Source organism: Magallana gigas, chromosome 4, assembly GCF_963853765.1.
Source record: "Magallana gigas chromosome 4, xbMagGiga1.1, whole genome shotgun sequence".
In the NCBI taxonomy this organism is placed as follows: Eukaryota; Metazoa; Mollusca; class Bivalvia; order Ostreida; family Ostreidae; genus Magallana; species Magallana gigas.
In genome coordinates, this window is record NC_088856.1 from 53,279,859 (window position 1) to 53,304,331 (window position 24,473).

General features: G+C 35.2%; 2 protein-coding genes across 7 annotated transcripts in view; both read left to right on the plus strand.

Moving 5' to 3' along the window:
• Window positions 1–1,781: 1,781 nt before the first annotated feature.
• LOC105326755 (uncharacterized) lies at window positions 1,782–6,863 on the plus strand. Its single transcript, XM_066082966.1, has 3 exons — window positions 1,782–2,214; window positions 3,271–5,173; window positions 5,495–6,863. Exons 1-3 carry the CDS (start codon window positions 2,200–2,202, stop codon window positions 6,259–6,261), a joined length of 2,685 nt encoding a protein of 894 aa, XP_065939038.1. The 5' UTR covers window positions 1,782–2,199; the 3' UTR covers window positions 6,262–6,863.
• Window positions 6,864–8,660: 1,797 nt separating this feature from the next.
• Window positions 8,661–24,473, plus strand: part of LOC105343878 (transient receptor potential cation channel subfamily M member 8) — a 43,800-nt gene continuing 27,987 nt past the window's right edge. For 4 of the 6 annotated variants that reach the window (XR_010713386.1, XR_010713390.1, XR_010713389.1 and 1 more), the window contains exons 1-8: window positions 8,661–8,821; window positions 10,273–10,390; window positions 11,160–11,347; window positions 12,348–12,541; window positions 17,459–17,570; window positions 18,014–18,152; window positions 19,019–19,151; window positions 23,435–23,555. Coding sequence is in view for 1 of the 6 variants with exons in the window: in XM_011451379.4 (XP_011449681.3) it covers window positions 10,368–10,390; window positions 11,160–11,347; window positions 12,348–12,541; window positions 17,459–17,570; window positions 18,014–18,152; window positions 19,019–19,151; window positions 23,435–23,555 (910 nt within the window). In the remaining 5 variants the exon portion in view is untranslated. Of the gene's footprint in view, window positions 8,822–10,254; window positions 10,391–11,159; window positions 11,348–12,347; window positions 12,542–17,458; window positions 17,571–18,013; window positions 18,153–19,018; window positions 19,152–23,434; window positions 23,556–24,473 lie in introns of all 6 variants that reach the window. The other 2 variants (XR_010713387.1, XR_010713388.1) reach the window with 2 other exon arrangements.

Genomic DNA, 24,473 nt, shown 5'->3' on the forward strand with positions numbered 1-24,473 from the left:
GTTTTCAACTATATTAGGATTTATAAAGCAAGTTATATAAGACAGTTAAGCTTCAGTATCGTACTATAAACTTATTACCTCAAAAATATATGTACTTGAACAAAAGGACGGGATTCTGCTTACAAGGCGCGAAAAAAATGATATAAGTAAAATAAGAGCATTTACAGTGATGCGAATTAGGATTACCTACAGAATTCAACAAAAAATAAGTCATCACCAGTATTAATGATTACACAGTATTAAGTTCCTACCAAGGTCATTGACAAAGTAAGACCCCCCCCCCCCCCAACAAACTCCAGAAAAAATAAGAGTTGTAACTTTCATGTTCTTTTGTACTTGCACAACACAACAATAATTAATTCATGTGTAGTGTCATGTTGTAAATTTTGAATTTACTAAGTGGCAGTAAATTCAAAATTTACAACATGACAGTAAGGGGGGGGGGGTGCAGAAAGTCAATCCAATCTAATCTTCAACATCAAACGCACAGTCATTTTGAAAACACGTTCTTCAGCTTTAATATTTAATAACGAGCAACTTGTAATAACAGCTAAAGAGCCAACCAATCGATAACAACTGGCCGCAGGTGTTTGGTGATCGTGCGTGTGGTACGGGTTGTGCCAGCCCTGGCCCCACGTGACTGATCGCAGCGTTAAAAACCGTGTCGAAATGTTTGAGAGTACAGCGTAAGACAAACGAACGTTTGACGTGCCAGTCGTAGATGTCACATAAAATTTTGTTTAAGAGAAGGTTGCCACTCGCAAATTAAAGTGCGATGCCTGTAGGAACCGTACTTTCGTCTCACTATTATCGTGCACCAGACGTATGTTTGCCTTGCAGTAATAACATTTGTGTCGTAGGTCACAAGTCAATCGTACGAACATGCTTTCTTCATCACACTGCACGGACAATTATTAGTTTTCGCATTAAGGAAGTATGTGACACTTCCATGTTGTGACGTATTGTTGATCGAAATAAACAATTAAATGAAGTGTGATTATATAAGTAGTTTCTTTCCCAATATTGTCACCTAACAGCGTAGCGCAGTGGAGTAGAGTGTTTAGTACAAATCTTTAAGTCATGAGTTCGAATCCCGCTCGGGGTTTTACAATTTTTACCTCTCCAAATATTTTTAAAAGCTATTTTTTGGTTATGTATTGTAAAATTTGAAAACTATAAACCGGTAAAAGTATTTCAGTTATAATGTACTTTAAATTACATTAAAGCTATACACGCTATAATTTGCGTCAATTTTGAATAAAGGGGAAAATGTATGTGTTTGATTACTAATAAAAGTTACCTTTATTCTGTTAATTATAATGCTCAATTCGATCACGTAACAAATATATCAAATATTAAACAATAAAAAATATTTATTTTCCTGCCAGGAAAGTAATGCCTCCTCGTGAATATCAATCTATCACGTGATATCGACAGCTAAATTTAGCCTATCATACCAAAACTGGTGAAGGGTCAACATCTTACTAATTGTAATAGTTTCACAAAGGAAAGGATATTTTTAGAACAGCATAAATTTATCCGATATACGAGTACAAACAAAAGAAAAAATACAAGCCTGTGAGTAGATATCGAATACTTCCTTTAAAAAAATGACGTAGACCTGTGTTTTCCCCCTATGTGCTATTTATAGATTCTATAAGTGTTAATGCAGAAGTAAGGGTATCGTGAATGACAAACGTATTTTACTCATTACACATGTATGTATTTCAAATTAACAACTGTTAAGACGTCGCGCACGATACTGCTGTCTCTTTTACCTACGCTATTAAATATTATTTTGAGGGGTTGAGGAAGAGTCGTTAAAAGGAAAATATGAAAGTGTTGGGTATCAATGGCAAGGGAAATTTGTAAATAATGAAAATATTTTAAATAAAATGAATTTTACATACTTTTTGAGGAATGACAGGTCTTAATTATCTGTAGTTGACGTGATATATGGATGTCCTGCGTTACATTCAGTGGCTATGCGCTTTATGCACAGGTTGATAAAACAATCAATTTTGCGCCAAACAGCATGAAATTTGGAATATAATTGTAACATCCATATCAAAGTATGACGTCATAATCATTTCAAATGTTCGGTTGATAGATATAATATTGCAGCCTTTGAAATGGCGAAGTACTCGGTGTCCCGTTTTTTGAAGATTCAGATAGACTGACATTTCAATCATCAATATTATGTCTAAAACGAAGGTAAGTTGCTTATTTTTGATACAGATATATTGCACACGTATTGTATAATAAGATACAAACGACTATTATTTTATAATAACAATATTTATAAGGCAGGTTGATTTTTAAGTAGTCCAGTGAAATGTCCCAATCTAAAAAATACTGCACTTTTTAAGCAATTTGACGATTTTAGTGCAAAATTTCAAGCAATATACAATCGCAATTATTAAAATAAGTACAACAGACACAAAGTACATAAAATTTGCTACAGGGACATATCAAAATTTTATGAATCCCCATATTAGTTTAAGGAAGACAGAAATTATTTAATGTCCAAATAAACGCCCCCTTTATGTTTGACGCTCTGTGACTGTGACGTGACGTTGATATACTTAAAACTGATAACGTCCAAACGAAAAACGTTGTTTGGTAAATAATTATTATATAAGTTTTGATGCGGGTCCTTTTCGTAATTGTTTTTATTATATAGCAACAATAACATTTTCTGCCGAATATCCGTTTTTTTCTAATATGGACTAAGTTGATTAAAAAAATTAGATGATGCAAAGACGTAATGTAATCAATTCCTAACACTCTACCCATATTCTCTTTATTCCATTTCAGTCAAGATCTTTATAGACCGATCCATCCGTTTAAAAAAATATCCTACACGCGTGATAAATATTAAAGTAATTTAAAAGCGGACATTAGCGGTCATACAAAATCTGCTAGAGGTCACGTAGCACCGGGGGGGGGGGGGGGGGGGGGGGCATGTAAAAATGAATCAACATAGAGATCCCCCCTCCAACTTTTTTTTCGTTTGTCAAGAAGTCTAGCCCCACTTTCAAAAACGACGCCAGCCCGCTATTTTCTAATAGAACTTTACAGACTTATATTTTTAAATAAAGCATTCGTGTTTTATTCATTATTGTATTAATTAGATAAATACTTTGATAGGAAATGAGGATTATCATTGAAACCTGCATGGCGACCCATATGTCTCGGTACTAGTATTTGTGTTTAGGATTTTACAAATCTACAGGGTCTTTAATTTTTTTTATCTGTTGCGGTTTTCAGAAGAATGACAATGATACCATGGATACGAAAATGTCCCCACGAGAAAGATTAGAGTTTTATAGAAATAAGAAACTTCAAAAACGACGACAACAAAAGCTAGCATCGTATCATAAAAACAAAACTGTCAAACAGACTGAGTATAAACAAACTTCTGATGCAATTAGAAAGCGCATGTACAGAGCAAAACAAGCTGAAACGAGACAGAAGGAAACAGAACGAAAAAGAAAATATAGAAATTTAGCGAGGAATAAAAACGTCGAGCTCTCTGCGAACACGAAAAATTCAAATGAAATGATAAGACATGTTTTTAAAAACAGAACAAGTAAACACAGAGCATTAAAAAAATTAAAGGATTCGTTACCCCAATCACCAAAGAAGCGGTCAGCTACACTGGCAGCATATTTGAAAAATTCAAACTCTCCAACGACAAAAATTTTAATTGATGCTGATGTCGTATTATCACCAGAAGAACAAAGTAAAAAATCAACGGAAAAAGCGGTTCTGCAAGATTTAAAAACAACAATTGATAGCTGCAAAATGAAAAGATCGAAAGACTCGGTTACGTCTATGAACGTGCTTGTTGCATCAATAAGTGGTGAACAAGTGACCCAAAGCAGATGTCGAAAAAATCTAGCTAAAAAACTTGGTTTACCAGTTAGACGAATAAGTAAGGGAAACACAATTCGCACCACTGTATTGAAAACTGAAAGATCTTGTTGGACTTACACGTTTAGAAAAACGCGCACTGACGCGATTTCAACGGAAACTAAACAACTTGCGTACGACTTTTGGCTGCGTCCAGGTATCTCCCGACCGACTGGAAATAAAGCAGATATCAAGCGAGAAAGAATTGGACCCAAATTATACACGAGCCACGCAGTGTATATTTTAGAAAAGACCCAAACTGAAGTTTACCTGGATTTCATAAGCGAAAATCCTGATATCAAAATTTGTCAAAGGTCCTTTGAAAATTGCAAGCCCTATTTTGTTAGACAGGCCCGCCCAAAGGACAGACACACATGCTGTTGTAGATATCATGTTGAAATAAAGAGTGCCTTCAAATCATGTATGGACTTTCGGAAAAAGATCATCAAAACAAATGCAAATGACGTTGGAATTGACGTCCAAGTATTCGAGTCCATAAGCGATGTGGTGGATGTCACATTGTGTATAAATCCTACTTTGCAATGCATGAAGCGACAGTGTGCAGAATGTGGTATCCACAAACTATACTTATTACCAGAAGAAACTGGAGACGCGGAGACAGACGAAACAGTCAAGTGGGAAAAATTTGAAAAAGTTGAAATCAAAGTGAAGGGCAATAAAACAACAAAGAAACTCGTTCTGGTTAAAAAGGAATCAAAAGTCAGTGATTTATTTTCACACTTTTTGCAACTATTAAAATCGTTTCCATTCCATCAACACCGAGCTACTTGGCAAAACAACCAATTTCAAGAACTTTCATCTCATCTTCCACTCAACCACTGCATCTGTGTTCATGACTTTTCTGAAAATTACCGTTGCACAGAATTAAAACAACTTCAAAGTGCTTACTTTCAAAAAACTGAAGTCTCTGTTCACGTTACGATTTTACATCGCCATGCACTACCCGACATTGATGGAGTGGAGAGCACTGAGCAGAACCCAGAAATAATCACTGAACATTTTTTTGTTATTAGTGATGATCAACAGCATGACCAGTATTTCGTCCATGAAGTTCGTAAAACAATATCCGAGTACTTGGCATCTATTTCCTACCCGGTTGACACCATGCACGAGTTCACAGATGGATGTGCAGCCCAATATAAGAGTCGACATTGCTTTGGGGATATCAGCAACTCCAGTCGGGATTTCGGTTTCAAACATTTTACCAGAAATTATTTTGAGACTGCACATGCTAAAGGTATTTACATGTATATTTTCTGCACACTTTCTTCTTAAGGATACAAATACAGTGTCCATCAGATCGAACTAAGTACTTTAAACTTGTAAATGGTAGCTATTCTATTAGCATTTTCTTATGAAAACAGAATTATTTTATACATTAATTAAGCCACTTGTTGATCACTACTTTCATTTTGACAAGATAAAGTAGTAAAACGTGCGTTATTTAATTCATTCATGTCGCGTTGAAGTTTATATTGCATTTACTTTATATGAGCATTTTTGTTTCAATTAAAATTTAATATTTTTGTATTATTACATGATTGTGTTTATGATGTAGGACCTCAAGATGCTGCTGGAGGACTGTTAAAAAGACAGGCAGATCTGGCAGTTTTGCGTGGACAAGCCCATATACAAAATGCCCGGGATCTGTATGAATTTGCTGTTTCGAATTTGACGCGGACAAAATCTGTTTGCCGGAGACGGCTTTTCCGTTTTCTTGATTTCATCCCAAGAGAAGGCAATTTAAGTTTCAAACCAATATCAAACATCAGATCTGTCCATCAAGTCATCGTTGATAACTCGTCTCCCCATATCATTATACGCGAACTGTCCTGCTTTTGTGAAAAATGCAGTTTACAAATTTATCACGAATGTGTAAATGTTCAAAGAATTGGGCAAGTTCAACACCATGAAATGGTCAAGGAGACAAACAACACATTCGATGTTGAAGAAGATGACGAAGAGGTGCCCTTGTCCGAAATGGTATCCAAAGGACAGGTAATTGCCGTATATGCGGATGACCCAGACCATGACTATTTCTTGCTAAAAGTTCAGGAAGCAATTCAAACATTAAACAGCGAAAGCACTGACGCTTGGGGCTCAACTCTTCCAGCTGGTATTAAGGTCATCACAGGACTTTATTACGACAATATTGATAACAAGAATCTTCTGTCATACAAACGCATACCCAGGAGAAGAGCCGTAGTGCCAGCCAGTGCAGTAGTTTATATCTGTTCAGAAATAGATGCTCGGGCCAATATTGTTTTGGACGAATGTGTCCATTTAAACATATTGCATGCAATAAACGACATTATTATGTCTTAAAAATGAATTGTACATGATCGAATACATAAACTTCAAAGATTGTAAAACCTAGTAAATAGAATAATATACCAGAATATAATTTTTCATGATTGTATAATTATATTATCCAAATACATGTATCTGTGCATTTAGCTGTATTGTCTGGGATAAAAGTGCAATATCGAATGTGGAATGTTTTGAATTCGCTAATCAAATTTATAGTTTATACCATGCAGCTTGAAATTTTCTAAAAGGAAATCACATTCCAATCTGCCAATTTTTTTTTGTTTCATAAACTATGATTGAGTTATTTAAATGAAGATATACACTTTTTAAAGTTATTACTTATATTTCTTAAATATTGCCTGAGTTACAGGCGTGCAAATTGTGATCTTATTTTAAGTACATTTACTACCATATTACTGGCAATGTTTGTGCATTAATTCATAACTTGCTTGCTGTGCAAATCTGGAGATACAGGAGATATGAATACATTTGTATTTATTTTAGTTTCAAAATTCACGGCTATTAAGAAGTTGAGTTTCTTTAAAATGCGACGTTACGTTTGTGCGTCGTTTGACGTTATAAGCGTAACGTTAAGTGACACCAGTATCGTGCGCGACGTCTAAGCATATTAAAAATCAAGTTGGATATTTAATTAGGCAAACAATAACGACCACCTAGTTCTCCGCGGACATGCGCAATGAGGTCGGTTTGCTCTTCCTTCATCAATATTCATGAAAAGGTATATTTTCCTGGCAGGAAAATAAACAATTAAAAATCTATATCTTTGTAATGAGATGGAATTCACCCTTGTTATTTACAGATTAAGGATAACTTTTATAAGTAGACAAACACATGCGTTTTCACTGTCATTCAAAATTGACGTAAATTATAGCGTGTATAGCTTTAATTTCGACAGATGTCCCTACTACCTGAAATAAAGAATATTTTTTCTTTAAACATGTACTGAAATAAATCTACCGGAAGCAATTGAATACTGAAACTTCAAAAGAACTCGAAGAAAAAGAAAAATATAAATTATGTGCGTACGGTTCGGCGTAGAATTTACGTCATTTTTATATAAAAGAAGTAAAAAATTCTCTAGAATTAAGACACTCAGTATAATAAAATAAATAGTGCCTGTTTGGGAGGATAACAGTTGAGATTGACAACCCTCGAAAACCATTGTCAACCTCCGCTTCGCGTCGGTTGACAATGGTTTCTTCGGGGTGTCAATTTCAACCTTTACCCTCCCAAACAGGCACTATTTATATATTGTATCACATAATTACGGATTATAAAGCGTAAAGTGCCACAACCAAGGTTATACTCGTATAACTTGGGTAGACATTGAGTTCATTTCTTAATTATTTTGTGATATGATATTGTATCATATAATACTATTTTATATAAATAGTGCCTGTTTGGGAGGGTAACAGTTGAAATTGACACCCCAAGGAAACCATTGTCAAATGGCTCCGCGAAGCGGAGGTTGACAATGGTTTTCGAGGGGTGTCAATTTCAACTCTTATCCTTCCAAACAGGCACTTTTTATTTTATTATACTGAATGTCTTAATTTTAGAGATTTTTTTATTACTTTGATATAGAAATGACGTGAATTTCACGGCGAACCGTACGCGCATAATTTACGCACATGTAACAATTCGTTGTGTTACCCGTTGCTAAGTGTCTTGCTAACGCTGAGGGTAATATAACGGATTATCAACTGCGTCTTAACTTATCAGATTTCAGTATTTAACATGAAAGTATAATAATGTATTATATAATTATTATATAATGATATTGTATAATGTGATCGAATACAATACTGTATAACACAATAAAATGTTATATCATATGTTACAATATCATATTGCATCATTATTTATTACAGTATTTTATGGTATTATACGATATATATTGTAAGTATCATAGGATGCAATATCATATTTTATATTATTGTATTGATTAACATTGTATCTTATAATTCCGTATGAAATGAACATGTGATTATCATGCACTTTTTTAACATATCGTATACAATATTGTGTCAAAACAGTATCCATGAATATCCAAGATCATTAACTATGATTTTCATATAATATGATAAAGATGGTCTCATAAAGGTGATGCCTCGTCTCGGTGAGCTTTGTAATCTGTGATTACCTATGTTTAACCGAAACAAATTATACCTCATATGTTGAATGTCGAACTATATAGTAATCGGGGGGGGGGGGGGGGGGGGGGCAAATGTGTGCCACGTGACAGGGCCGACTCAGGATATTCACAGGCAGGACTTAGCGGTAGATAGACAGATGGAACGAGGACAGAAAGATAATTTAACAGTTTGAGCGGTTACTTTGCAAACAGGAAGAAAACATGTCATTGCATCGATTTTTGTCAGTAAGCATTGCTTTCCTGTTTAGCCGTTCAATGTAAAATGTATGATAAAAATAGAGAGAGAGAGAGAGAGAGAGAAAGAGATGATTTACTTTTTCGTTTTTTCCAGTTGTGCGTGTTGTTGTAATTTAAACAGATCATTCAATTCCGCTCAGTCCGAAGACAATAATTTATAGGGTGAGTTTTTGTGATTGTTTTTAAATTCCAAGTGGTATAAATGTAGATTCTTAGTATAATTGTGTACCAGGTTGACTTTTTGCAGCAATATATATTTTGACAATGCTTTGAGATTTACTTTAAAAATTTCTGCGCGGTTATGTATCGCACAAATTATACTGATGCAAAAGATTTTTTTTCTTCATCTTTTCATCTTAAAATGAGTTATTAGATAAGAAGTTTCTAAAGTACTTTATATACTGTGGAATCATTTAAATTCGTGGGGATCAATTTTCGTTGATTATATCATTTTTGCTCATTCGTGGGGATGAAATTTCGTGGATGCGTCGGTTACTGTTTCAGCATCAAAGATAACTCATTCTAAACTTGTTTTCGTTGAGGATTTAAATTCGTGGGAGAGGGCTACCCATGAATACCACGAACATTGAGCCACCAAGAATTCTAATGATTCCACAGCAATATATTAACAAGAAGCTTTTCTTATAGAAAGAATAGACCCGTTTTATCAGTATAAACAGAAACAATGCACAAATCAATTATTAAAATTCGATACGTTAGATCAGTTTATTGCTTACTCAAAATCTGACCAGTACCTTAGCAAGAGGCCCATGGGCCTTATCGGTCACCTGAGTAACTGCAGTGTGGCTTTTGCATTGTATAATCATGTGCATAATAAGTAAATCATTTTTATTGTTCCGGTATTTTTTGATCCACTTTCAAAAATTCTAGAAAAGAATATTTAAAAATTGTAGCATAACATACGGTGACAAAATTAAACAAATCTTAAGTACAAAAAATAATCGGTCGAACAGAACCCCTGACCCAGGGGCTATGAAATCCATAATGTTGGTAGAGATATTCTTCCTCATCATAACTATGTACATGTACTTAGTTCATTGGCTAAATACCCAGGAGCATAGGGGAGGATTTTTAAATGATTAATGCATTTTCACTATATAATCATTAGAGCCCCACCCTAGCGCCAGAACTCATGACCCTGGGCCATAAATTTCACAGTTTTGGTGGAGAGCTAAATGCTTATTACAATCATGCCAGCAGTTTGACAGCTTGGTGTCCAGGAGTAAAAAAGATTTTTTAAAGATTTCATTAATTTTGATGGTTTAAGCCTTACCCCTCAGGCCCCGGGAGGGAGAAGGGTCTATGAATTTCACAATTTTTACTTTCTTTCACCCATAGATGTTATGTGCCAAAATTTAATTGAAATTGGTTCAGTGGTTCCAGAGAGGAGGCTAAAATGTTCAAAAGTTTACGACCGACGTACGACGAATGATGACGTTCAAAAGTTTACGACCGCGTGAGATACGACGACGGACAAAAACAGATAGCAATAGGTCACTGAGTGACTCAGGTGCCCTAAAAAAAAACTAAAGGATTTACTTGTATAATATTGTGTAGATAAAGTAAAGCTATAGTTGACAGATTTGACGCAGGTTAAGGAGAAAAGAGCGGGCACTTTTCAGTGAGATAGAGTTATCAACTCTAAACCCCGCTTCTGACAGTGACGGAAAGCAAAGAAGAGGAAGTGATGGATTACATAGAAGAAGAAACGTGAGAATATTGCTATTCTTATCAAAGATCAAAATATTAAGTAAAAACCATTTAAATGCATTCAGTTGTATTTCATTATTAAGACGGCTGGATGGTTTAGACTTATATCAATATTTTGATCTCCTCGAAATATAGGGTTCTATATAAAGACATAGGAAAGTGATTTATAAAGAACCTAAATTCTTCAATGAATTATTGTTAACGGCCAAAACTGCTATGGTATTTAAAGGAAGATCTTTTTAGTAATTTGTTAAAGATCAAGCCTCCTTGAAATGTTCTAAACATTGGCGTAGCCTACATATTGTAGATTGGCAATAATCACGATGGTTTTAATTTCTCTATGTTCGCGATTTATCATTTCCCCGCAAAATTAAACCCATCGTAAATACGAACATAATTTTTTTTTTTAAAAAACGTGTAAATGCTTATACTTTAATTAACTGGGTTTCTTGGAGCGTGAAATTAAAACTATCGCGATTAGTACTTTTTGAGAAATCGTGAAATATTAACATCGTTGAATTAAAACGACCTACAGTATTGCTTCAGCAAATGAAAAATTCCTCGCTGCGAACCAGTCTTTCTAAATCACTTTATTTTCCACATTATCTACATCTTGATCGCCAAAATTAGTCGCTGTGAACCAGTATATCTTCATAAAACGTGCACCTTAAGTTTGGTATTTGAAAAGGCATATTGTAGCAAATTTACTAGTATTTGTATACACTTATTATTATCATTATCATTCATAAATAATAAAATATTTTGCTAGAATTTGGCGACCCCAGGCGTCAGGACAAGAAAGCCTAATTGACGAATTCATGGAGAAATTCTACACCGAAGATGATCGCCCCAACATGATTTTCTCAGTGATTGGTGACTCCAATAGCCTCGTTCCCAAAATTTGGCCAAAGTCTCGTTTTCAAGTGACATTGACTTATGCGGCAAAAGCTGCCGGAGGTGGGTTGTTGTTCTCGTCTTGATCAAGTTCAGTAGCTTCCTGAACTTGTCCTTGGTTCATCTCTTAATCTTGCATTTTATGTCAGTTTTTTCCTGAACATCTTTTTTGAGATCGGCTTCGGCCAATCACAGTTGTTTACGTACAAGGCATCCGACAAACTTTGCACTACCTTGTTTACTATGCAGTGACAGCTTTATAGAAATCTTTAATTACATGTCGATTACTAAAAAAAACATCATTCTGATGTGTTTGCCTTGAGATTAAAATATTTATACAGTTTCATAATGATTCAAATCACGTTTTTCTTTACACGCGTAAGAATTTTAATCAGATATACACTTCGCCTTCAAAGAGTAAAGTTTACTAGTATTCATTCCTTGCTATTTCTGAAATCAATAAAACAGTGCGATATATTCTACTTATCATGCTTAATGCATATTGTGCTTTCTTACGGTCTGATTAAAGCCACCCTCTCTTCTCCATACACTCATCAGGGTCACGACCTCTAAATTTGCATACAATCTAAATATATCTAAATATACCCCAACCAATTGTAAACATGCCTTTATTTGTTTTAGAGAGGTGTAACTCTTTAATACTGGCGGTAACATAAAAAACAAGGAAGAATTGATTTTTCTACCTTCTTTTGAAGAGTTCCATTAGGTTTTCCAAAGCAGTGATCATGAAAGCCCTTCCCTGATTGGTCAGAAGTAAAGGTTCTGTAAAGATGACCTTCTATCGATACCTGTCAGACCCTGACGAGTTTAAGGAGAAGGGGAGGGGCGTGGTTTTAATGAGACTGGCTCTCGCACTGCATTAACATGGAGCTAACTAATGCAAACACATGCTGATCACCCCTTTCAAAGGAACACTTCTTTCATTTTGTTTGTTTGTTTGTATGTGTTTGTTTGTTGTTGTTGTTGTTTTTTTTTTTGGGGGGGGGGGGAGATTCAGAATTAATCTACATATTTACCAGTAATGCATTCTACATTTCTGTAGTGAGTTGGATACTAAGTCAGGGAGAGCCCCTGAAGATCTCCAAAATCATTCGAGAAATGGTGGAAGAATATGTTTATTTGGAGAAACCGAACCAAGCGTCTCCCATTCGTCTGGTTTCGATCCCTTCTAAAGAAGTGGTGGACAACGAAACACTTTACTTTGACTTGCCGGAAGTTTACGAAAATGAAACTAAGGTATGTTAAGGTACATTGACCCCTCCCCCTCCTCGATTCCCTCTCTGACCAGGGGTTATTTACAGGAGTAAATGGCTGTCGTGCTTCCTTTTAAATTAAACAAGCATCCTTTTTATTTTGTCCAACGAAGAATCTCGTGAGTTTTGTTGATTCATACAAATGTAGTCCTCAATTTAAAATTTCCCGCCAAAAATCTAATTTATATGTAGTGCAAACAATGCATAAGAATGAGATTGAAAAGAGTCATAGCCGTCTTTATTTCATTCAATGAAATAAAATTCAGTTAAGATTGCTGGAAGGTCATGGCCGTTTATATATTTGTATGCTATATTTACTTCCTATAGACTAAATGTTCTATATATATATATATATATATATATATATATATATATATATATATATATATATATATATATATATATATATATATATATATATATGGATACAACTAAAACTATTATATTTAAAAGTTTAAACCAGATCTGATGCATTGGTTGATTTATTGACCACCAAGGTTACTCAATGTTTAATAAATAACTTCGTGTGACGCAACGGTACTACTTGTACATTTACCTCTCAAGTGAGCTATTGTAATAACTTTTTGTTCCGCATCTGTCTGTTCTTCTCTCCGTCTGTAAACTTTATTTTACATTTTTGACTTCTTCTACAGAATCACTGAATCGATTTCAACTAAACTTGGCACAAATCAACCTAAGGTTAAGAGGATTTCAGTTTATTTAACTGAAGGTCCGGTCCACGCGTTCTTGCAAAGGGAGATGATTACAAATCATAAAAAAATGTTTGTATCTTTCAAATCTCTTTCGAAAAAACCGATGGGCCAGAGAAGCTGAAACTTGTGTGAAAGCTTCAAGTTTGTTCAAATCATGATCCCCGAGAGTAGGGTAGGGTCAGAATGAGTGGTCGAATTTTTACATAGAAATATATAGAAAATAATCTTTAAAAATCTTCTTCCCAAAAACCAATTGGCCCGAAAAGCTAAAACTTGTGTGGATACATTCTCAAATACATGTACTGTAGATTCAAGATTGTTACAATCATGATCCTTGGGTGTAGGCTGGGGTCACAATGGGTGTTCGAATTTTACATAGGGATATATAAAGAAAAAATCCTAGAAATATTCCTCTCAAAAACGAACTGGTCAGAGAAGCTGTTACAAGTCTGAAAGCATTCTCAGATAGTGTAGATTGAAGTTTGTCAAAATCATTATCTTTGAAGGTAGAGTGGGGCCACACTGGAGGGTCGAATTTTTTCCTAAGTTAGATTTTGTAATTTATACTCGAAAAATCAAATGTTTTAATATCTGGTATTACATATACTTATATGCAAACATTTTGATGTATTGTTAATCATAAATTCCTTAAGACGTGGGCCCCTGGACAATTATTGAGCCCCACAAAAGGTTCAAAACTTGATGTAGGTTTACATATCTATGACTATCAAATCATCCTGTTAGAAAAGGGGCTCAATGTATTACATAGTATGAATATCTGAAAAAAAAATTGAAAATCTTTTAATTCAGTATCTATTCTACAACAGATATTTTTTATATGACTCCATATAGGTTATTTAAGTAGGACATTTGTGGGTCAGGTGCGCGATGTGGTCCATTGGCCTTTTTTGCTGTTATTTGATATAAACTGCATAATTACATGAAAATCTTGCAGACAATCTGTTTTATCTTAATTTGCATATTTATCATCGACTTAATGAAAATTTAAACGTAGAGAAAGATACAAAACTATATGTACACATTACAATACTAACAATTAAGTAATTGTTAATGTATTTTCATTTTACCTATTTTCCCAGCAAAGACTTATCTGTCCGTATTGATTTTTTATTGATTGATTAATTTTTAGCCGGGCTTTGTCGAAAGCAGAGTCCTGACTATAGGCAAGCAAAGTGCCAATGATACTATAAATAGCACACATTCAAAAGTAAAACAAAAAACCGAGCAGCGTCAAAGTAAAAGCTTCCGCTATACCAAATAGTTACACATAGAGCCATGCTTTGTCAAATCTATTGGTTTTTCATTTGTTTGCGAATAAATTTTTTTCTTTCTTATTAATAACGTGTTTATTTTAACAAGACTATGCGTTTTAGGCACATATACAATGCGCATGAATTTCCATGAACTACTTTTCGAAGCATTGGTGTTTGGCTGCACATCGAAGTAATGAAAGGAAGGGGTTGATTTTATAACGCTTGTTTCAAATTTCAATGCAACTGTTGATTTTTGGGAGTTGATTTTAATCAACTCTCCTATGCAGTTACTCTAACAAACCAAAACTGAAACAGTGTTTAGACCTAAGCATAAATCATCACCGCTGACAAGACTTAGTTCTTAAAAATAATCGTTAAATTCGATGAAAGTACGCTGACACATTTTTTAAAGGAAACTTATTTATAAATACCTTGGAGATAGTCCGATTTTAAATATTACGAACAATTAAGAAGTATTTTGCAGTCGTATGTATTCCTACGCCAGAGTTCAATATAGTCTCGTTCAACCATCGGCTGTCTCCGTACTATATCTAGAGGTCGCATCATCAAGCTATCCCGTGACCTGGAATCTCTTATTTTTCGGAGATTAACGGAGATAGCCGAGCATCTGATTGAGCGAGGCTAGAGTTCATTATTGATTGGATCCATACAGTTGTTGAAATATATCGAATACCGATACATAATTTGATGAAATCAATTTATGTTTTAAATATTACACAACATGATTCACTTAAGGTTTTCTCGAAATTCTTGTCGGAAAAGTCCGAGAATTCATATTATAAAAATGTGCGTAATTCAAATACAGATTATAAACTACTTGCCAAGCAAATTAACATATCGATGATTTTAAGATAAATAATAATCGATAAAATCAACTCCCGTCAGTACTTCAGTACTTTGATTTTCTATTAGAGAGGCATAATTGGGAGTTGATTTTAATCAACTCTCCTATGCAGTTACTCAGACAAACCGAAAGTGAAACAGTGTTTGGACCTCAGCTCAAATCATTGCTGCTGACAAGACTTAGTTCTTGAAAATGATTGATAAATTCGATGTAATGTATGCTAAAGCATTGTTTTTCAAGGAAAGTTATTTATAAATACCTTGAAAATAATATTTTTTGTAGTCGTATGTATTCCTACGCCAGAGTTCAATATAGTCTCGTTCAACTCGACACTCGGCTGTCTCCGTAAATCCTTGTCGGAGATTTACGGTGTCAGCCAAGCGTTTGGTTGAACAAGAATAGAGTTAAATATTGCTTTGATCCATACAATTTTCGAGAAATATTTCTATTACTGATAAATAGTTTGATTAAATTAATTTTATCTTTAAATATTATTTAACATGATTTATATGGGGGTTTCTCGACATTCTTGTCGAAAAAGTCCAAAAATTCATATTATAAAAATGTGCGTAATTCAAATTAGAAACTTCATGTACTTGTCATGCAAAATAACACATCATTGATTATAAAATAAATAAACATCGACAAAATCAACTCCCGTCAGTTCTTCAGTACTTTGATTTTATTTATAGTCGCTTACAAAACAATAAACAATTCAGTCGCTCTCTGGCGCATTTCCGACTTTAAAAGCATGAGAGAGAGAGAGAGAGAGAGAGAGAGAGAGAGAGAGAGAGAGAGAGAGAGAGAGACAGCGCTAAAGAGAGAGAGATTACCAGTTTTTACTACACAATATGCATAATGACACATCAAAAGAGCTCGGCTTTCAGTACTTCAGTTCTTTGATTTAAATCCAGCCTGTGGTTCTAATGTGTAATATTACTCAGAGTGTTACATTTACATCTTCTTTGTTGTTTCACCTTCCGTATATAAATGTACTCTCGTGGCTGTGAAACATGCAATGATTTAAGACTTTCTATCTTATTGCGTAATACTTGTATAATACATAATATGATAACATATTATTCAATATGTGATGATTAGTTGATGGTTGGAAGGATGTGGATATTTTTTATATAAGTAAATCAAAAATTCTTTACTACGTGTTAGTGTATGATTAAATAATCTTATCTCAAAATTTAAAAAATATATCATTTGGCTATATCTTTTTTAAAAATCCAATGATCAGCCTTTGATATTAGGGCACGTACCAACCGGATATCAGATATCTACCGGATATCAGATAGGAATCTCGTGTGAGAGCATTTCCTCGTTGTTTATATGTAGATATCGAATCAGAAGCCCGCCGTTAGAAATCATTGATATCAAGCATACCCATTGGATAATCTGAAAACTGAAATTTTAAGTTGTGATCTTTTTTAGATAAAGTTAAATGTTAGTAAAATCTATTTTATTTTATTGTTTCCCTGTATCGTTGGTCTATTACTGGAGAAAACACGGAAATGATAAATAAAAAAAAATCTTAGACATATTGAAGAATTATGCAATTGAATACAACTTAATTAAGCAAATTTGCTCTTGATATGCGTTGAAGAAATAAATATATGAATAGTATATATTTATTTTCTTATCATTGAGTTATGAAAAATAAAGGTTTTAAGTTACTATTTATGTATAACCTATTTAAAGTGATGTCAGATTAGATTTTAAAAAAATGTCATTTTTGTTTTTGAAGCGGGATGCGAATTAGATAGTATATAAAAAAAAGCAAAATGTTTAATATAAAAAAAACCCCAAAAACCTTAACACAAACAGCAACTTGCTAGTCTTCAGATATAGGCGCTCATGACAATACCTTTCCATGAATATTTGCTCTAGTCTCTTCTCTTGAATTTGCGGCAAAACCAATTTTGAACAACATTTTAACATCCTGCGTGAAGTGAATCAATGCGAATTTGACAGAGGTGAATTTTCGAGCATAAAATTTATTTTATCTAATTTTAAAATTGTTGATGATTTATTTTCTACAGGATGAGTATAACAATAGTGTGTACATGAGTCTACGTGCCCATGCCTGTAACACTGACTACATAGATTTCAGACTAACGTTTGAGAGCAGACTACACAGACCTCAAGCCAATGGTAACTTTAAACAATCTTGTTTCGCTCATAGATGCATGTAACATGTAAAAAGTCTACATTAGTTAGTACTCTCTCTCTCTCTCTCTCTCATTCTCTCTCTCTCTCTCAACTAATTATAAAAGTTAACTAGCTTTTAGTGCGTTGATTTTGTTTGATAACAAAATACAGTTTTCCCTCTTCAAAGAAAAACACGGTTAAATATACATTTTACAGTCATAATTTGACGCATATATATTTAATAAATTAAAGGAATTGTATCACATAATTTTTTAATCTTCCATTTCAAAAATCCAATAAAAAGAGGGAAAGGAAATGAAATCATCAATGTTTTGTAAAATTGTATAAATTATTTTACTGTTACTGATTTGATTGTTGATTCCAAGAATGGTCTCAGTAGTAAACAGACGAATCTACTGAGTTTCTATTTGTTTATTCCACCACAGAAAGGAACGCGGTGTTGCTGGTTCTCGTGGAGGGGGACCTGTCCGCCGTAGATCACGTGAGGCGGGCCACCGAGAGCGGTATCCCCGTGGTGGTGGTCCAGGGTACGGGAGGGGCCGCCGACCTACTGGCTCAACACATGTAGGTACCCCGACTTTATGGAGGGGAGGCTTTAATATCAAGTACTATAACCAGTTCAGTAAAATTATGTACCACGCAATCCACTCCATTGCCAGGATGGTTAAATGTTAAGTACATTAGCCGGCTCAACATATGTAGGTACTCCACAAACCATGGAGAGAATGTCTATATATAAAGTTGTACGTATATGTATATAGCCCATACATATATGTAATAGCCAGCTCAGCACATGTATATATTCCATAGTCCATGGAGAGGGTGGTTATACATTAAGTCGCTAGAGCATTCATACAACCCATTTATATAATACATAGCTTCCACTTTAAAAACCATCACACTGCTGGAGAAGATTACTAGACATTTAAAAGTGGCAAGAACGTGTATCCAATATTTGTATCATATGGTAGCCAGTTTAAACAGATATTCCCGCTTAACCCCCCCCCCTCCCCCTCCCTCCCCCCTCCCCAGAAGATCATCTTGTTCAAATAACTTAATTCTAATTGATTTGGTATGTTTCGTGCAATATACAGTTTATACACGTATGGTTAAAAGTTTCCTTGTGTCGTTTATCTGTAGCATTATTTATCGACGGCATCACATTTTTAATTTTCGGGAATGTTTCATTGTCTATTACTTAGTAAACTGTTAACCTTCAAACTACGATCAAGGCATGTTTGAATGTTATAAAGTGAAAGTTTTTATTAATGAGGGTTTTAGGGCTCAATAACCATTATAAGCGAAGTCAAATCAAAAATAAGTGTAGTACGGAGTATTGAAATTAAGCTCCTCCTACGATATTTAAAAAAAAACCGATTAAAACAAGAATTGAAAGTTTATGATTTGTTTTTTCCAAATTCATTCTTCAGAAACGCAGTAAAAAATAACCAAAGTTTGGACTGGAGAATATTTCTGCCTACATTGTTTGGTATTCAGTTGGAGGAGGTCGTAGTGAACGAACTAGAACGAGACTTGGAGACCATAGGAGACAAAGCCTTCTTAGTAGGTGCAATCTAGATGTACATGTATCCGTCACTGTCGAAATTATATGGGTCATACATTGTAAATTCTAAATACAAAAGAAGGATTTATTTTTTAGCAGAAATAATTTACAAAAATGACGAAAATGCTTACGTTTTAATGGCATCTCAAGAAAACGTTAAACAATTCTAAATGATTCATGTATATATGAAAACTAAGCGTTTAATACAAATATATTTTAGTGCTCCAAAATGAATAAAGTCAATGATAGTGTGACTACTGTAAACGGACTTCTATTCGCAATGTCTTTATTTCGCAAGATAAAGTTGTTCGCGACTACTTATTTTCGCTGACAAATCTTACCCACATCCATGTTCATATAAATTCATATACATGAACTGTTTAGTGAGCGAATATTAGTTTCTTTACAGTGTTAATTATCATTTTTGTAGCTTGTGTATTTGAGAGGCATGACTGTACTCTCTAAATGTTGATCATTGCTCATTGGTTCACCTTGTCATTGGTCAACCTTGTCATTGGTCCACCTAGTTTTTGTAGATTGTGTATTTGAGAGGCATGACTGTACTCTCTAAATGTTGATCATTGCTCATTGGTTCACCTTGTCATTGGTCAACCTTGTCATTGGTCCACCTAGTTTTTGTACCTTGTGTATTTGAAAGGCATGACTGTACTTTCTAAATGTTGATCATTGCTCATTGGTCTACTTTGTCATTGATCTACCTTGTCATTGGTCTACATTGTTATTTATCTACCTTGTCATTGATCCACCTTGTCATTGGTCTACCTTGTCATTGGTCCACCTTGTCGTTGATCCACCTTGTTATCGGTCTAACTTTTCAATGGTCTCCCTCATTTGTCCACATTGTCATTTGTCTATCTTGTCATTGGTCTACCTTGTCATTGATCTACCTTTTCATTGGTCTACCTTGTCATTGATCCACCTTGTCATTGGTCCACCTTGTTATTGATCTACCTTGTCATTAGTCTACATGTACCTTGGCATTGGTCCACCTTGTCATTGGTCCACCTTGTAATTAGTCTATGTTGTCATTGGTCTATCTTGTCATCGGTCTACCTTGTCATTGGTCAACGTTGTCATTAGTCTATCTTGTCAATAGTCAACCTTGTCATTGGTCTACCTTATCATTGGTATACCTTGTTGTTGATCCACTTTGTCATTGGTTTACCTTGTAATTGGTCTACCTTGTCACTAGTCCACCCAATCGCAACTTCTCGGGCCTTTCCGGCAAGCTCGGAAAAACACCTCGAATGTATTAACATTACCGGATGTTAGAATTTTATACAAAATGGAGTAGCTCTCCATTTAAATAAGTATCGGCTTGAAAGCCTTATAAGTCGCTTCTGTGTTATATTTTAGGGTAAATCATTTACTTTAATGAAGTTTAGCTTACATCTCAACAGATCGTTGTATTTATATCAAGTTTTATAAAAAGGGGAGTTGTCATAGACTCCTAGGTAATACATTCGAGGTGTTTTTCCGAGCCTGCCGGAAAGGCCCGAAAAGTTGCGACTGTAGTCCACCTTGTCACTGGTCCACCTTATCCTTGGTCCCTTTTGTCATTGGTCTTCCTTGTCATTTGTCTATGTTGTCATTGGTCTACCTTGTCTTTTGGTATACCTTGTTATTGGTCTACTTTGTCATTGGTCAATCTTGTCATTGGTTTACCTTGACATTAGTCCACGTTGTCATTGGTTTACCTTGACATTAGTCCACTTTGTCATTCGTCCACCTTGTCATTGGTCCACCTTGTCATTAGTCTACCTTGTCATTGGCCCACCTTGTCATTGGTCCACCTTGTCATTGATCCATCTTGTCATTGGTCCACATTGTCATTGGTCTACCTTGTCATTAATCCACCTTGTCATTGGTCCACCTTGTCATTGGTTCACCTTGTCATTGATCTACCTTGTCATTAATCCACCATGTCATTGGTCCCCCTTGTCATTGGTTCACCTTGTCATTGGTCTACCTTGTCAATAATCCACCTTGTCATTGGTTCACCTTGCCATTGGTTCACCTTGTCATTGGTACCTCTTGTCATTGGTCCATCTTGTCATTAATCCACCTTGTAATTGGTCCACCTTGTCATTGTTCCGTCTTGTCATAAATCCACCTTGTCATTGGTCCATCTTGTCATTGGTCCATCTTGTCATTGATCAACCTTGTCATTGGTCCACCTTGTCATTGGTCCATCTTGTCATTGGTTCACCTTGTCATTGGTTCATCTTGTCATTGGTCCATCTTGTCATTGGTTCACCACGTTATTGGTTCACCTTGTCATTGGTCCACCTTGTCATTGGTCTACCTTGTCATTAATCAATCTTGTCATTGGTCCATCTTGTCATTGGTCCACCTTGTCATTAATCCACCTTGTCATTGGTCCACCTTGTCATTGGTTCACCTTGTCATTGGTTCACCTTGTCATTGGTTCACCTTGTCATTGGTCAATCTTGTCATTGGTCCACCTTGTAATTAATCCACCTTGTCATTGGTCCACCTTGTCATTGGTCCATCTTGTCATAAATCCACCTTGTCATTGGTCCATCTTGTCATTGGTCCATCTTGTCATTGGTTTACCTTGTTATTAATCCTCTTTGTCATTGGTCCACCTTGTCAATTGTCCACCTTATCCTTGGTCCTTTTTGTCATTGGTCTTCCTTGTCATTGGCCCACCTTGTCATTGGTTCACCTTGTCATTGGTTCACCTTGTCATTGGTCCACCTTGTTATTGGTCCATCATGCCATTGGTCCACCTTGTAATTGGTCCGTCTTGTCATTGGTCCACCTTGTCATTAATCCACCTTGTCATTGGTCTACCTTGTCATTAATCAACCTTGTCATTGGTCCACCTTGTCATTGGTCCATCTTGTCATTGGTTCACCTTGTCATTGGTTCATCTTGTCATTGGTCCATCTTGTCATTAATCCACCTTGTCATTAATCCACCTTGTCATTGGTTCACCTTGTCATTGGTCCATCTTGTCATTGGTTCACCTTGTCATTGGTTCATCAAGTCATTGGTCCATCTTGTCATTGATCAACCTTGTCATTGGTCCACCTTGTCATTGGCCCACCTTGTCAATATTCCACCTTGTCATTGGTCCACCTTGTCATTGGTTCACCTTGCCATTGGTTCACCTTGTCATTGGTTCACCGTGTCATTAATCCACCTTGTCATTGGTCCATCTTGTCATTGGTTCACCTTGTCATTGGTCCATCTTGTCATTGGTCCAATTTGTCATTGGTTTACCTTGTTATTAATCCTCTTTGTCATTGGTCCACCTTGTCAATTGTCCACCTTATCCTTGGTCCTTTTTGTCATTGGTCCACCTTTTCATTGGTTCACCTTGTCATTGGTTCACCACGTTATTGGTTCACCTTGTCATTGGTCCACCTTGTAATTGGTCCATCATGTCATTGGTCCACCTTGTAATTGGTCCATCTTGTCATTGGTCCATCTTGTCATTAATCCACCTTGTCATTTGTCCACTTTGTCATTGGTCTACCTTGTCATTGATCAACCTTGTCATTGGTCCACCTTGTCATTGGTCCATCTTGTCATTGGTTCACCTTGTCATTGGTTCATCTTGTCATTGGTCCATCTTGTCATTAATCCACCTTGTCATTAATCCACCTTGTCATTGGTCCACCTTGTCATTGGTCTACCTTGTCATTAATCAAACTTGTCATTGGTCAATCTTGTCATTGGTCCATCTTGTCATTCGTTCACCTTGTCATTGGTTCATCTTGTCATTGGTCCATCTTGTCATTAATCCACCTTGTCATTAATCCACCTTGTCATTGGTTCACCTTCTCATTGGTCCATCTTGTCATTGGTTCACCTTGTCGTTGGTTCATCTAGTCATTGGTCCTCCTTGTCATTGGGTCACCTTGTCATTGGCCCACCTTGTCATTATTCCACCTTGTCATTGGTCCACCTTGTCATTGGTTCACCTTGCCATTGGTTCACCTTGTCATTGGTTCACCTTGTCATTGGTCCACCTTGTCATTAGTCTATCTTGTCATTGGTTCACCTTGTCATTGGTCCATCTTGTCATTGGTCCATCTTGTCATTAATCCACCTTGTCATTAATCCACCTTGTCATTGGTCCACCTTGTCATTGGTCTACCTTGTCATTAATCAAACTTGTCATTGGTCAACCTTGTCATTGGTCCATCTTGTCATTGGTCCATCTTGTCATTGGTTCACCTTGTCATTGGTTCATCTTGTCATTGGTCTATCTTGTCATTGGTTCATTTAGGTGGACGTGTTCGACCTTCAAAACAAGAATGAGGAAGAGTTTGCAGCAATGGTGGGTGAGCTTGTATATAGGGCTTGGTCACATGAAGAGATGGGTTACGTAAAGGGAAACAGGCAAAATAGTACGTTTCAATACCTATCAAATAATTAAGTAAATCAAAATCTATTGACAAAGATCAAAGTTAATTAGTATATGCTGTGTATTTTGTCAAAAAAGAGGATACTCGCATATCTTCTATCAAAGGATCACTTGAATATTACAAAAGAATTGACCTATTAGGCCGATATTTGTGTCTGTCTTTACATAAAGCATATCGATGTCCGTTCCACATCTTGATTTTAGTCCAAACACAGCAAACTCTTAGGTTCAAGTTCTCATAATGTATAGTGATCGAAAAAACTTCCCAGTCGTTGTCCGAGCAGCATGAGTTATGGATGATTTTTTTTTTATACTTTTATTATTATCTTTAAATTTTATTTTCTGTTTACTTTTTATAATACGGTACTTTATATGTGTTTATTTACAACCAGGGACACATTAGCAACTATCGAAAGTCTCGCGTTACGCGATTTTAAAGGTCGTTTTATGCATAAATTTTCATTTATTCTATTGTCTATTAGTAGTTTAAAAAATTGATTGTCAATAAGTTCATTACTAATTATAATGAACTCAATGACAAATAAAAAATTGTTATTTATTAAAAGATACTATTGAAACTATCAATAAAAAATCCTGTAAAATTAAGAAATATGTGATTTTACTACATTCCCGTATAGGATCATAATTACGATAATTAAATTCTCACATATGCCGTGTTCACAATGACGTTAAAATCGTGGATATATGTTCCTGTTTTTAACACGATAATTTAAAATTCATAAACCAGATCCGTATCAACAAAAAGAACATATTCATTTGCTTTAGTCAGAAGCAATGTTTTTAAAAGATTATTTTATATTTGAACTTATTTTTTTTTCACAACGATTGACAAGCAAGTTCTCATATTAATGTGGTTCTTAACGGGCAAAAAAACACCAAT